Source organism: Staurois parvus, unplaced genomic scaffold, assembly GCF_062004578.1.
Source record: "Staurois parvus isolate SC_StPar_1 unplaced genomic scaffold, SC_StPar_1.0 ptg000454l, whole genome shotgun sequence".
Taxonomy (NCBI): Eukaryota; Metazoa; Chordata; class Amphibia; order Anura; family Ranidae; genus Staurois; species Staurois parvus.
Window position 1 is genome coordinate 635798 of NW_028318250.1, and position 14519 is coordinate 650316.

The 14519-nt window shown below is 40.6% G+C and overlaps 1 protein-coding gene across 2 annotated transcripts in view; it reads left to right on the plus strand.

Moving 5' to 3' along the window:
• The window catches only part of SRSF10 (serine and arginine rich splicing factor 10), a 42635-nt gene that overhangs the window by 5928 nt on the left and 22188 nt on the right, over positions 1-14519 (plus strand). Inside the window, exon 2 of one of the 2 annotated variants that reach the window (XM_089688777.1) lies at positions 4686-4790. In XM_089688777.1, coding sequence (XP_089544903.1) covers positions 4686-4790 — 105 coding nt within the window. Of the gene's footprint in view, positions 1-4685; positions 4791-5102; positions 5447-14519 lie in introns of both variants that reach the window. The other variant, XM_089688778.1, reaches the window with a different exon arrangement.

Sequence of the window (14519 nt, forward strand, 5' to 3'; positions counted from 1 at the left end):
TTTGTGGATTGATTTTGGGGTGTTAACATACACATCCGCAGCAGTTCGTATGAGCGGGGTGCAATTGTGATGCAGTGCAGAATTTGCACAGAAACAGCTGCAAATTCCGCATCGCATCAGTGTGAACCCAGGCTTAGAGACCAGGTACCCAAACCTTGATCAGTGTCTTTTTCCTTCCATTACTTTTGCCTTATCAAATTATCCTTTGTTTTTGGGGATCAGTCCACTGATCAAAAAACAGGTGTTGGCATCTTGTTTCATTTGTAGCCACAGACCTGTCAATCTAATTGTGGTAGTAAATACAGGATAACCACTTTGCATGGAAAAACAGCCTAACAATGTCTGCACAGAATAGCGATACAGGTTCCCGAGGGTACAGTTTCTATGCTGGTAGAAGTGATGGTGAGCTGAGAGGATGTGACCAAAGGAAGCCTGTGCTGTCCAGCAGTTCACGGAAGGTTTTTGACCGTGGTGGTTGCTATGATAGGCAAGTGCATTTAAGGTAGCTTTGCCATGCTGCATTTCCTTTAAAAATAAGGTGAGGGCATGATCTTGTTAACCCCAATAATTTAGTGACCTATACCTCATACTTGGGTTTTGGCTGGCAGAATGATATAAAATAACTCTGCAGAACACTGACTTAAAAGCTTACTTCTCTAATGTTCAATGACTGACACAGCTCTTCTGATTCTCAACCATAGGGTTATATTTCCACCTACAGGAGTAGAACACTAGGCAGAAAAAGAAACTCTGCACTCGGGCAGTTCCAGCTGGTATAAACCCCCTCTCTGCTATAGGAAATCCAGTTCTTTCTGCCTAGTACCAGGAGTAGTGACCTAGCTCCCTGCTGGGACCTCTGGTTCTGTGAACTTTTTCACTTTTTTTTTTTCTCCCCTGCAGAGATCTTCAATCAACAGCTGGGCTCGATAATATAGTTCCAGTGGTTGCCCCAGTGAATGCACACGGAGCTATAGCCAAGCACTGGGTTGGCTAACACTAAGCCCCATCTGGGACTGGGGAAGACCAGCAAGTTAAACATCTCACGGGGGCTCATATGACTGGACTCCTGATGCCTGCATCACAACGCTACCCATAGCCTTCAAGGATGCATACATGCACGCTCTTACACTTTTGCAGTGGGGATGCTCATTGTCACTTTGTGGCGCTTACCTTCAGGCTGGGTTTGACAGGATTCTTTAAACGACCTGTTCCTGCAGGTGAACTAACATATCCATGCTGCTGGTTGACATAGAGATCACAATGCAATCCCTGCAAGGTTTCTGATGGGTCCTGAATGGTGACTTCGATCTCCGGGCCCTACTAACTGAGAATTGCTTCTCCCCCCTCCGCTAGATCATTGTCGCAACGGATGCCAGCCTGTCCAGCTGGGAAGGCGTCCTGGGTCTAAAATCGTCACAGGACTTTTGAATGTGGGAGGAGGCTCTCCTGCCTATCAATGTCCTGGAGCTGATTAGGTTATCTCAGGAGCACGGTATGGACCTTTTCTAGGGGACTCACGATCCGGTCTCCATTTGGACAACACCAATGCAGTGGCCTATGTGAGCCATCATGGTGGCACAAGGATTTTGGCAGCGGTGCTGGAGACATCCCACATTCTGCGGGTCAGACCAGCACAATCCTGCTCTCGTTGCTGTGGCAAATGCCCGGCATCACAAACTGGCAGGCAGGTTACCTCATTTGTCATTAACTGGATTGAGGGGCTGATCCCTGCTGCCAAGAATGTTCATCAGCTCTGCCTGTGCTGGAGGACCCCTGGTGTGGAATTGCTGGTTCTCTGTCTGGACAAGAATGTACCATGGTTTGTGGCGTCCATGCGGGATCCCCTGGCAGCTGCAATGTACTCGCTAGTAGCATCATGTGATCAGTATTGCCTTATTTCCACTTCCCCCGCCTCTCAGGCTGCCCCCTTGCCGGTTATGTAGAATATAAGCTGAGGGGATTCTGGTAAACTTGATAGCCCTGGGCTGACCTAGTCATCTGTGGTACCCCAGTGTGGTGCTGATGGGCCTGTTTGAGAGGGGGGATCTCTTGTTCCAGGGTCAAGTTTGCTACCCTATCTTATGCCTCTGGCTTGCAAGTGGTTATTGCAAGCTGGCTTTTGAGGGATGAGGAATTCCTTGGCTTTGAGACCCCCACGTTAAAGGTGCACAAGTCTAGCTATCGGAGGTTGTATTACTCCTGGAAGGCCTCTGTTGGCGGGTACTGAGCTGAGTGTCTATCCATGCTTCTCGGTGGCTCAGGTGTTGGCCTTCTCCAACAGGGTGTTGACTGAAAACTTACCTCGAGTACTATTAAGGATCAGGCTTCTGTGTTTGCTGTTCCTTGGCCACGCACTTCTTGCGTTGGGCCTTTATCCTGGGAGTTCGCCCTGTGTGCTCCCTGTTGCCACTGTGTGACTTGCTTTTAGTCTTTTCAGTACTCTGGGACCCTTCTTTGAGAGTATTCAGGATGTTACCCTGATTACTGTTTCTCACTGCATTGCCGTCTGCCCACTTCTTTCAAGGAGTGTTGGATTTTTGCCTACATGGGGACATTGTCTTCCTTATATCCACAGCTTTCACATATTGCAAGGTAGCATTCCTTTCCTTGGATGTGCTCTGGGCAGTTCAGCTGTACCTGTCTGCTCCTGCCTATTAGGCAGCTATTTGGTCGGCTGTGCATACTTTTACAACTATTTTAGTCGTTGCTTTGTTTGCATGGTTGTAACTGCTAGGTTTTGAGGGCCGTTGTTTCCGGCTCCTTGTTGCCCTTTGGGGCTTTTTTTAGTGGTGGCATATTTGCCTGGTTGCTGTAGTTGTTGGGAGTTTTACACCTTCCCTCCCAGCCTATAGCAGATTGAAGACCAGGCGGGACACTTCTGACTGGGCATCATATGATGTCCTGTCAGAAGGAGCGGTCACCGGCTGTGTCCACGGGACTTCCTGTCATGCCATTCATTGTATACAATTGTGTTAGCTGTGATTGGTCAAAGCAGTCACATGGTACAGACGGCCAATCACAGCCCATCTGTATCATGTGGTGAGCTTTGCCTAATCATAACAAGACTGAATCTGTTTCATTCTGTAACAATGATTGCAAGTATCAACAAAATGCATTGGTATTTGCAATCCTAGTGTTTAAAGAAAAAATAAATAAAATCTGATCACTTGTCCACAGTAGTTCAATGTTACCATAACATTGTATTGCTTTGGTCATGGTGTGTTGAAAACAAATGGTAAAAAAAAAGACAAAGTAATGTAATACAAAAATTAAGAACTTTTTTTTTTTTTTAACATACTGTCACCAGTCAGTGTCCCTGATCACTGCCACACCAGTTATTATAATACTGTACTGGAGACAGTGTGTAGTAAAAAAAAAAATGGAATTTTTTTTTCTAATTTCTAAATTTTCCAAAAAATACAACCTCCACAAAACTCACCATGCCTCTTACTAAATACCTTTCACTGTCTATTTTCCCAAAATGTGTAATTTGGGGGTTGTTTGTACTATCCTGGCATTTTCGGGCCTCAAGAAATGAGATGGGCTGTCAGTACATCAGGATTAATGGTCAGATCTATATACCATGGTTTGTGGACTCTATATCTTTCCTACAGACTACTATACATGAATTTGGGGTATTTTCACCAAAGAAATGTATCAGAATACATTTTTACCTAAATTTATGAAGAAATGGGTTTTTATTTGCAAAATTTTATAAAAAAAAAACGTCTTTGGGTCTTTCTTTTTTTTTTTTTTTTTTTCAAAAGTTTTAGCAAAAAATTAACTGGCGATTTAAATACCACCAAAAGAAAGCTCTGTGTGAAAGACAAATTTTTTTATGGGTAGAGTGTTGCATGACCACACAATTATCATTCAAAGTGTGTCAACACTGAAAGCTGACAATTGGACTAGGCAGGAAGGGGGTAAATGTGCCCGGTATTGAAGAGGTCTGACATTGCTTTGTGACTAACTTGATTGACTATAGCAGAGAGGTGATTTACACTAGCTGGGGACTGCCTATAGGCGGTGCCAAGTTTCTTCCTGCCTAGTGTCCTACTCCTGTAGATGGCAGTATAGTGGCTGTGGTAGAGAATGAGAAGAGCTGTGTCTGTCAATCAACTCAAAGGGATTTTACAGTGAGTAACACCTGTATAATTGAGACTAAAGTGTATGAAGTAGAACAATGGGCATGAAACATATTGGTGATAGCAAAGCTACCTTTAAGGCCCTTTCGCACGTTTTGTCTGGATCCATCCATCCGTTTTTCAGATTCTAGCCTGAACCACAATGTATGTCTAAAGGCAGGCAAATAAGGGATGTATATCCTGTTTATTTCCACATTTAAAAAAAGAAACGAAAAGGTTTGCATTCTATTTTGATTTTGTAGACAGAGGTCTTCTGTTTCTATGCAAGAAATTATGTTTTTTTTTTTTGTTTGTTTTTTTATCCCTCTATTAAAGATGTGCAAATAGAATGTTTACTGTTCTTAACTGGATAGACAAACTGATATATAGGATTCAATTTTCATACATGTGAAAGGGCTCTTACGTTTTTCAACTAAAAAAAATGTGAATGGACTTTGAGATCCAGAAACTATTAATGTAGACCAAGTTTCTCCTGATGACTGCAAGGTTTGGACAGAGTTTTTCAAAGTATTAAAGATAAACTAAAATGTTTTATTTCAGGTCTGAAGATCTTCGCAGAGAATTTGGTCGATATGGGCCTATTGTTGATGTATATGTCCCCCTTGATTACTACACGCGACGTCCCAGGGGATTTGCATATGTTCAATATCCTTTCTTCCCTCAACTGGGTCATGAGGGAAAATGTTAACAAAGATTGTGTGAGAGGTAACTGCACACAACACGAATTGCTTTGCTTTGATAATCACTTGATGCTCACTATACATTGCAAAGTAATTCGCCAGCACGCTCGATTCTTTTAACTTGTGTGCATTGTAAAACTAACAAAGGTCTATTAGCTTACAAGTAAATATTGCAACAAATCCAGTCAACATTTTGTTTCCACTTATATTTATGGATAGATGACTTCATTTCACTTTAAATCTTTTTCCTAATTCTGCTGTTCTGTTGTTACCTCAGAATTGTAAAGCTGTACATTAAAGGCGAAACCACAGAGAAAGCATGAAAAGAACTTTTAGAGTAGAGACAAGTAGACAAAGCAAAGACACCTTAATGATCAGGCTTGAAGATTAAAAGGGAAATTGGGAAAAGAAAAGCTGGAAGAAGGACAAGCCAAATAGGAGTCAAAGCTTCGCTTAATTCACAAAAGTGGGGAAGTTATTTTTGAAAGTTAAAGATAAAAGCATGAAGCCCCTCCTGACAAGTCCTTCTGACAAGCTCTTAGAAATAAAAGGTCAAGATGTCGTTGAATGGTGACCAAGATTACAGGAGACTATGTATCCTACCTTCATGTGTCCTCTTGTGTAAGTACGCAATTTGATAATGGATGGGTGTAAGCTATAGGTTATTGGTCTGCAATACCGCAATTTTGCAGGTGGATCAAGATGATCATATTTTTCTTACAGTTTGGCTTTTCCTTCTCATTCAGATTAAAACTGTGATGTTTAGATACTACACAAGTACCTGCTGTGTATAATGTTCTAAATTTAATTTCAGGGTAGGTTAGGTTCAAAGTTAACTGTCCTCTGCATGGTGTTTTTGCATGGTATGATATTTTGATTCTGTATTGCCATGTTACTTTACTTTATTTGTGTTTTTTTTTTTTTTTTTTTTTTTTATTCTTAATAGAATCATTTGTATCTATTAGGATAAGTTCACCTTTAGGAGCATGTTACACCCATGTTTAGGATGTGACATGCTGCTATCTCCCATAGCCAGAGCTCCCCTCTGAAAGCAGGTGGGGAGGATCCTCTCTACCACACCTGATGTCACAACAGCACTCATTCATTTACATAGATCTGTGACTGAAATATGGCACACAGTAGACAACTTGTAGTTTGGTCTGTGAGTGCACTGCTCAGCCCACTTGTAGTTCATTCATTTTTCCTCTAGCTTTGTAACCGTTCATATAGGAATACAGGCACAAAGCAAGTGGAAGATCGTGCAGGAGCCAGACCTGGCATCCGCAATCTAATATGTGCGTTTGTTTTTTGTTTTTATTTTTCCTTTTCTGTGTGTGGTCCTTGGCATATAGTTGAAAGGGGATGCCCAAGATTGATTTAAGGTTTTTGAGGTTTGTGTATTTGGGTTTAAAAAATTATTTGTGTTCTCAATCGCAGCCAAAGAACATTCAGTTTAACAATTTACAGCGACATTCTGTTCTAGGGGCTGTTCTGTGGTTTTGAGCTTATATTGCCTCTTTCTGTGTGTGTATACATATGTTGCTTTTCCAGAGGGTTAGTGATGTAAGTGGTGGGTGTGAGAGCTTTCCTAGAATGCAAGAAATTTTAAAAGGAGTCTGAGTTTAAGCATCTTGCTGTTATGGGCTGCTTTGAGTTGCCCGTTGTAAACGTGGCAACTTTAAATTTGTTAGGTAACATCACCTGTTTCTTTCTTCTGGGACCCATGAAATATAGAACGCTCCAAAAGCCATACTGAGCTCACACATGACATCTTCTAGGAATTAAGGGACTATTGACAGACCCAGACCTTGTTTTTCCCACATTCAGAATGGACAAAGTGGTAGATTCAAGGAAGTAATCGATTTTATTTATTTTTTCAACAAGGTTACTCTGCCAGAGCTCGGGCAAGCAGACCGTTTCTGAATACAGCCATTAAATTGGAAGAACCAGAGGTAGCCATCACGACCTCCCCCAAGGCAAAAGCACCTGGAAGCGATGGGTTGCCCATCGAAATCTATAAGGTCTTCGGTGATGTACTCCTCCCAGTGTTATCTATAAGGGCTCATGTACACTGCATCTGCTAAACTGACATTCAGGAGCTGTTGAGTTTTTTTTTTTTTTTTCTCAGAAGCCCCTGAACTCTCCTTTTTGTTTTCCTATGTGTCCATGTACACAGTCGGGAAAAAATGTCACCAGCACACCGAGGATCACCAATATGGGTCCAAAGGTTTTAATAAACCATCACATAGTTACAGCAAGGCAACGTTTCGGAGTCTCGCAGGACCCCTTCATCAGGCATGTGACTACTCTTGTAGATTCTATCAGCGTTTCAAACTTAAACTTGGGTTTACCGCATTTGCGGTTTACTCGTTTTTTGACAGGTCCATATCCAGATACTGTCCAGAGCCTTTTTTTTTTTTTTTTTCTTCATCAAAAATGCATGCAAAGCGTGTATTCAAATGGAGCATGTATTCAAATGGATCTAGTACACCAGTGCAGTCAGTTCCAGGTTTCACATGAAGGAAAAAATGGTAGACCGTGCTGCATTATGCTCTTGATAGGATCCATAGTGAATACAACCATAAAAGACAGGTAGTCTCAACATGTACTGCTCTCTCTATTTCTCTCAAAATGTCATAAATAATCAATTTATTATTTTTCTGGGCATTTGGGATGGTCTCCTGCGTTATCTTTTAAAAACGCTTCTAAACGCGGTATGCAAACGCGGCTAAACTGATGTTTTTTAACCTAGGTTTTCTAGCAGTCAGTTTCCAGTGGTCAGAAGAGTTTTCCAAATGCCCTGTGTACATGAGCTCTTATAATGAAATGTAAGACAGTGAAGGAAATACTTATTTCCTTCACGGTACATCCATAGAAGGCCTAATGTCTATTACTAATTTTGGCTCCCATTCAGGCTTCAAAATAAATTGGGATATGTTTGTTCTCATGCTAGGTGATAGAAACATTGTGTATTTGGGAATAGTTATACATTGGGATATCTCTAGGTATGCAGATTTAAATAACCCACTAGCTATTAAATTTAAACAGAAACCTATAAGCCTTACTTAAACCTTAATTAAAATTTGGATGCCACAATTATTATATGCTTTACCAAATGCTTCAGTGTGGCTTCTTGTTTTGTTTTATTACGACTGAACACTATACAGCCCTGGACAAGAATTTTTTAAAAATGACACAAATATTTTTTTTCACGAAGTCTGCTGCTTGTGTTTTTAGATCTTTTTGTTAGATGTTACTATGGTATACTGATGCATAATTACAAGTATTTCATAAGTTTGTAAAGCTTTTGTTGACATCTATACATTTTTATGCAGAAAGTCAATGTTTGCAGTGTTGACCCTTTTTCAAGACCTCTGCAATTTTCCCAGGCATGCTGTCAATCAACTTCTGAGCCACATCTTGACAGATGGCAGCCCATTCTTGCATAATCAATGCTTGGAGTTTGTCAGCATTTGTGGGGTGTTTTTTTTCCTCTTTCACCCGCCTCTTGAGGACTGACCACAAGTTCTCAATGGGATTAAGGTCTGGGGAATGTCTCTGGCATGGACCCAAAATTTTGATGTTTTGTTTTGTTTGTTGGAGAACCTTGTCATAAAGAAAAAGTGCTAACTATCATGCTGGAAAATGCATTGTTTGTCACCAAATTGTTCTTGGATGGTTGGGAGAAGTTGCTCTCTGAGGATGTTTTTTTGTACCATTCTTCATGATGCTGTTCTACCCCACACATGAATTGTCTCAGGATGCTTTACTGTTGGCATGACACCAAACAATTGGAAACGGGAGTCATCAGAAAATAACTTTATGCCTGTCCTCAGCCATCCAGTTCCTGTACCTTTTTGCAGAATCAGTGCGTCCCTGATGGTGTGCCTGGAGAGAAGTGATTTTGCTGCTCTTCTTGACACCAAACCATCCTTCAATAGTCTCTCCTCACTGTGTGTGCAGATGCACTCACACCTTCCTGCTGACATTCCTGAGCAAGGTCTGCACAGGTGGTGTCCTGATCCCGCAGCGGAATCAACTTTAGAAGACCGTACTGGTGCTTGCTGGACTTTTTTGGGCGCCCTGAAGCTGCCTTCACAACAATTGAACCTTTCTCCTTGAAGTTCTTGATGACCCACTTAATGGTTGATTCAGCTGCTATCTTAGAAGCAGCAGTATCTTTGCCTGTGCATTAGTGGTGCACCGAAATGAAAGTTCGGGTGCCGAAAACGAAAATTCAAAATGCACTTGGCTGAAAACCAAAATGCAGTTTTTAAAAATGAATATATATTTTTGGGAAAAAAATACACTTTGATTAAAAAAAAATGTGTGTCTGTGTGTGTGTGTGTATGTATGTGTGTGTGTGTGTATGTATATGTATATATATGTATGTATGTATGTATGTATATATATTACACCCCAGTTTTGTAAAAGGATGTTACGGCAAATAAATACCCAAAATGTCGCATTTTAAAATTGCGCACGCTCGTGGAATGCTGTGAAACTGCGATACTTAAATCTCAATGGGTCATGCTGTGAAAATTTCTACAGGTTAGCAGTGTAAAGTTACAGAGGTGGTCTAGTGCAGGAATTATAGCTCTTTCTCCGACGTTCGTGGTGGTACCTCACGTGTAGTTTGAATACCATTTACATATATGGGCATGGCCTACGTATGCGTTCACCACTATGTGAGCACAGGGGGGACGGGGGCACTTGAAACTTTTTTTTTTTTTTTTTTTTTTTTGTGCACTTTTAAAAAAAATTTGTAATCACTTTTTTTCTTATCACAAGAAATGCATGCATCCCTTGTGATAGAAATAATTAGTGACAGGTCCTCTTTATGGGGAGATATGGGGTCATTAAGACCCCACATCTCTCCTCTGCAATGTATAGCATTAGATTAAAAAAAAAAAGCATTGATCCTAGTGCTTTTTAAAAAAAAAAAAAAAAAAACCCAGAAGTGACATCGCTCCGGTTCTCCCAAGGGCATAAAGATGTGTGGCGGCCATCTTTCCTTCACTCATCTCTATGCCGGGATCGATGCTTTCTCAGGTAAGACTGAACTACCGAGGGGCCGGCAGGGTTTTTCGGCACCCGTATCGGTGCGCTTTTTTTTTTCAATTTGACTGCCAGCTGAAAGGGCTGTTTTCGTCCAAAACATTTCGGTGCATCTCTACTGTAAATCCCTTTTTGTGCAAAGCAATAACTGCACGTTTCTTTGCAGGTAACCATGGTTAATAAAGGAAGAACAATGATTTCAAGCACCACCCTGCTTTTTAAAGCTTCCAATCTGTCATTCTAACTTAATCAGCATGACCGTGATCTCCAGCCTTGTCCTCAACACTGACACCTGTGTTACAGAGAGGATCACTGACATGTCAGTTGGTCATTTTGTAGCAGGGCTGAAATGCAGTGGAAATTATTTTTTGTTTGGAATTGATCTGATCATTCTTCATAGCACTCTGGAGTATATGCAAATTGCCATCATAAAAACTGAGGCAGCAGACTATGTAAAAAAATTTGTCATTCTCCATTCTTTTGGCCAGGGCTGTAATCGGTATGCTTATCTGGGAAAAAGCTCAATTCGTGCATAAAATTAGAACTATTGCAGGAAGGTAAGGAAAATGGTAGTATAGGAATTGGGTTGGAACGGCCAGACCATTTCTCAGCGCAGCACCAACATTTAATGGGTTGGTAGAAAAATGTGAGTAATTATCAAATTAAGAAAATACTGTCTACATTATTTCTAGGTTTTTACATTATTTCTAGGTTTTTGGTTGTTTAGAGGCGGGCAAATTCAGATTAGCCTCTAAACAATCTACCAATTGGTTCCTCACTCTAGCTATGATAGACATGGTTTGGAATAGGATTAAAGATTGTCAGTATAAGGGTATACTGATTCCTCCTGAATCTTTCAGAACTTCAGTTTTTTCAGAGCTATTAAAACTGCAGGAATTTAATAAATGGTCAGAAAGAGGCTGTGTACATCCCACAACTATATCGGGGGGGGGGGGGGGGTCAACATTTGAAAGATATTCAGACCTTGCAGGAGGAAATTGGTCTGCCTACCAAAAGTTTTTCTCATAATTTGCAGCTCAGGCATGCTTTCCAAAACCAGTCTACATTGTGTGCACAATTATTAGGCAACTTGTATTTTTGAGGATTAATTTCATTATTTAACAGCTACAGTGCTCTCGGTCAATCTAAAATGTTAATCGTAAACCTGAATATTTCAGAAAGTAAAAGTGAGGTTTTGGCTTTTAGAATGTGTGCACACTTTTTGGGAAACTTTTAGTGTGCTGAATTATGCATTTAAATGAAAAACGAAAATTTTCCCAGCTCACTTTATTATTCTCACTTTAACAAATGAAAATAAACCAATAAAATTTCAGAATAAACATTTTCTGACATTAAAAAAAAAAATCTGTGACCAGTATAGACACCCTTCTTTTAAATAACAGTCATAAGCCTTCCTTTCATGGAATCTGTCAGTTTCTTGATCTGTTGACTGACCACTTTTTGCGCAGCAGCAACCACAGCCTCCCAGAAACTGTTCAGAGAGGTGTACTGTTTTCCTTCACTGTTCTTCCTGTTTAAGAAGGGCCCACAGAGTCTCAATAGGGTTTAGCTCAGGTGAGGAAGGGGGCCCTGTCATTCTTTCATCTTTATGTCCTTTACTGGCTAGCCATGCAGTGGATTACTTCGATGCATGCTATGGAGCATTGTTCTGCATAAATATCAGTCTTCTTGAAAGATGCAGACTTTTTAATGTACCGCTGCTTGAAGAAAGTGTCTTCTGAAAACTGACAGTAGGTTTGGAAGTTGATTTTGAGTCCACCTTCAATCCTAAAAGGTCCATCTAGCTCTTTAATAATACCAGTACCCCACCTTCACCTTGCTCGCATCTGTGTAAAAGTGGAGCTCTGTGCCAGTTACTGATCCAGCCATCCATCTTGTCCACCAAGAGTCACTTTCATCTCATCAGTTCCTAAAACCTTTGAAAATTGTCTTTGATGTTCCTTGGCCCAGTCTTGATGGTTCAACCCGTCTTGCCCAGTTGTTTGGGTTTCAGTCTTCCTCACCTTGGCCATGTTTCTGTGCACTGAACACCTTGTACTTTTGGGTTCTCCAGGTTGGTTGCTGTACTGGAATATGACAGCACTGGAGGATTCAAGCACTGGGTTCCTGGTAGCTTCACGATTGATTCTTCGGAAATCTTTGGCAGCTAATTTGTGTGTGTGGGGGGGGGGGGGGGGGTTCCCCGCCCCCCCCCCCCCCCCCCCCCCCCCTTAACCCTTTTCTTGTGACCCTGTTGACTTGACTGTTTGCAGCAAAACATTTGGTTCTGAGATCATGCTCCAATATCTTAGCAATTTCAAAAGTGCTGCATCCCTCCTAAAGACCTTTACCATTTTTGACTTTGAGTCATTTAAATCTTTTTTTTTTTTTTTTTTTTGGCCCATTTTTCTGAGGATAAAAAGCTGCCTGGTTATGCACACCTTGATACAGAGTGTTGATTTCCTTAGGCCACACCCTCCCTCATTACACAAATACACATCACCTGATATGCTTAAATCCAATAAGCATTCAAGTTTATACAGCTTGGAGTTGGACAATACGCATAATAAATAATAAAACGCCTTATAATTGTGCGCACAGTGTAGACAGATGCCCTGGGTCTGTTACCCACAATTCTTAACCAAAGTCTAGCAGTGAAATCTAAGAGGGGACAAGTAACAAGGCTTTATAATGCACTGTTACAAACAAGGTCAAAATCAAATTCTGAGGTGCAGATTGTATTGGCAAATATTCTTTATAATATAGGACAGGTATCCCTTTCTGCATCTGAGACTTACCCAATTGATATACATCGGACATATATCCCCCAGAAACGTTTTAAGTGGCACAAGAGGGATATTCCGTTACGTCCACAATATGAGAGGAATGTTGGGACATATGATGTGGAGATGTCCCAAGTTGGTTAGACACTATTAATGTGTTTGGAGTTAATATTCTGATGAAGCCCAAGATGTGTATTGGGGCGGCTGGACACAGAAGTATATAATCCTCAGACCTGGATGGCGATCCTTAATCTATTTATAGCAAGAAAATTGATCGCGAATAAATGGGTTTCCATGACTCTACCAACTTGTGCTCTCTGGATAAAAATGATTAATGAAGTCTTAGAGAATATATGGTTTATCAACAGGGGATGTCCAGATAAATTTACAAAACTGTGGTGTAATTGGTTGGTCATTCCAGGATTAGGTCTGGTATGATTAGGGATAGGTTGGTAGGGTGAAGCACATGGGGGGGTGGTTATTGGTAGATAATAGGGCAGTACACTTATAGGAATTAAAGTAAGTGGAAATTAACTGTCACAGATACAAATAGGAGTGAAATGAGATATTGCTCTTGGAAAGTTGAATAAGTAAATTGAATCTTGGGAAAAATTGACAGTCTCCTGGATATTTAGAGAGCCTTAAAGGGTGTATTTAAATAGGAAAATCACTTTATAATTGTATATCATTTAAGACATTTGAAGGGTTTCCAGAGGGCAAATGGAGTATGTCTGTTGGTAAACATATATGCATATATTGTAGACTGTGAAATATATATTTTTAAGATAGCTAGAGTTAAGTTTGGTTATTGTGAATGGTGTGTTTTTTTGAAAAGAGAATTTTAATAAAGATCTGATTGTAAAAAGAAGTAATATAGGGGCTGCCATAGCTTGGTACTTCTGAAATGCTAGTTGCCTGGCTGACAAGCTGAATCAATGATTTTTGAAAATGGGAGGGGGAAGGGAAGCATTGAACAAGACAGCAGATCATATTTATTTATAGATTTGAGTTTTCTAAGCTTGTGTGCTTCTTCCTGGGTAAGTGACTCAAAGCACCAGTAGTGAACCTTCAGTTGAAATAAGACTTTGCTCTCCTTTTTGTTTTGAGGCATCTGGAGTGCATTTAGCCTAAGTTGGCCATAGAATGTAGAATGAATTCTTAGGAACACTTGTGTGAAAATTCTCAGAATGTCATTCGAAAGATTTTGAATGGGTGGCCTTTATCAAATGAAAACATGCACAGTTGGAAATTTCTAGGAGTTTTCTTGTCAGTGCAGTCAAACGACTGTCAATTTTGATAGACCAACGATAAGAAAAACAATCTTTCTTTCTTAGTCTTGAAAGTTTGTTAAAAATTCTACCAAACTATGGCCAGCTTTTGTCTGTTTTCTTGAGAAAATGGCTACAAACTGCTTTAAAAAATAGCCTGTCCCCTGCCAGTGTGCTGTCTGATGCTTTTTCTGTAGAGGGCTGACACAACCCGCTACCAAGTCCGACAGAGCTTCCCAGTCAGCAAGGAGCAAGACTATTGAGGATTGCAGAGCTAGAGGTGTGACTCGGCAGGGGGAGTGTCAGACCTCTCTGAAGCATGGTTCCACACAGAGCAAGAATCCCTTTAAGGCTGCTGAAAAAGAAAAAAACAAAAAACCTTTATGCACCTAAAAAAATTTAAGGTTTACAAATTTAAAGCCAGAGATGGGCAACTGGCATTTTCAAGATCAGCAGTGGCAAATCCTACATTTCCTTCTGTTTTAGGTAGGATGTCTGAACCCATTGACTTAAATATGCCTCAGCAGAGTGGAGAGCAGCAGTAATTCTGCAGACATAGGATTGTAATGACCCCTGCTGGTACGT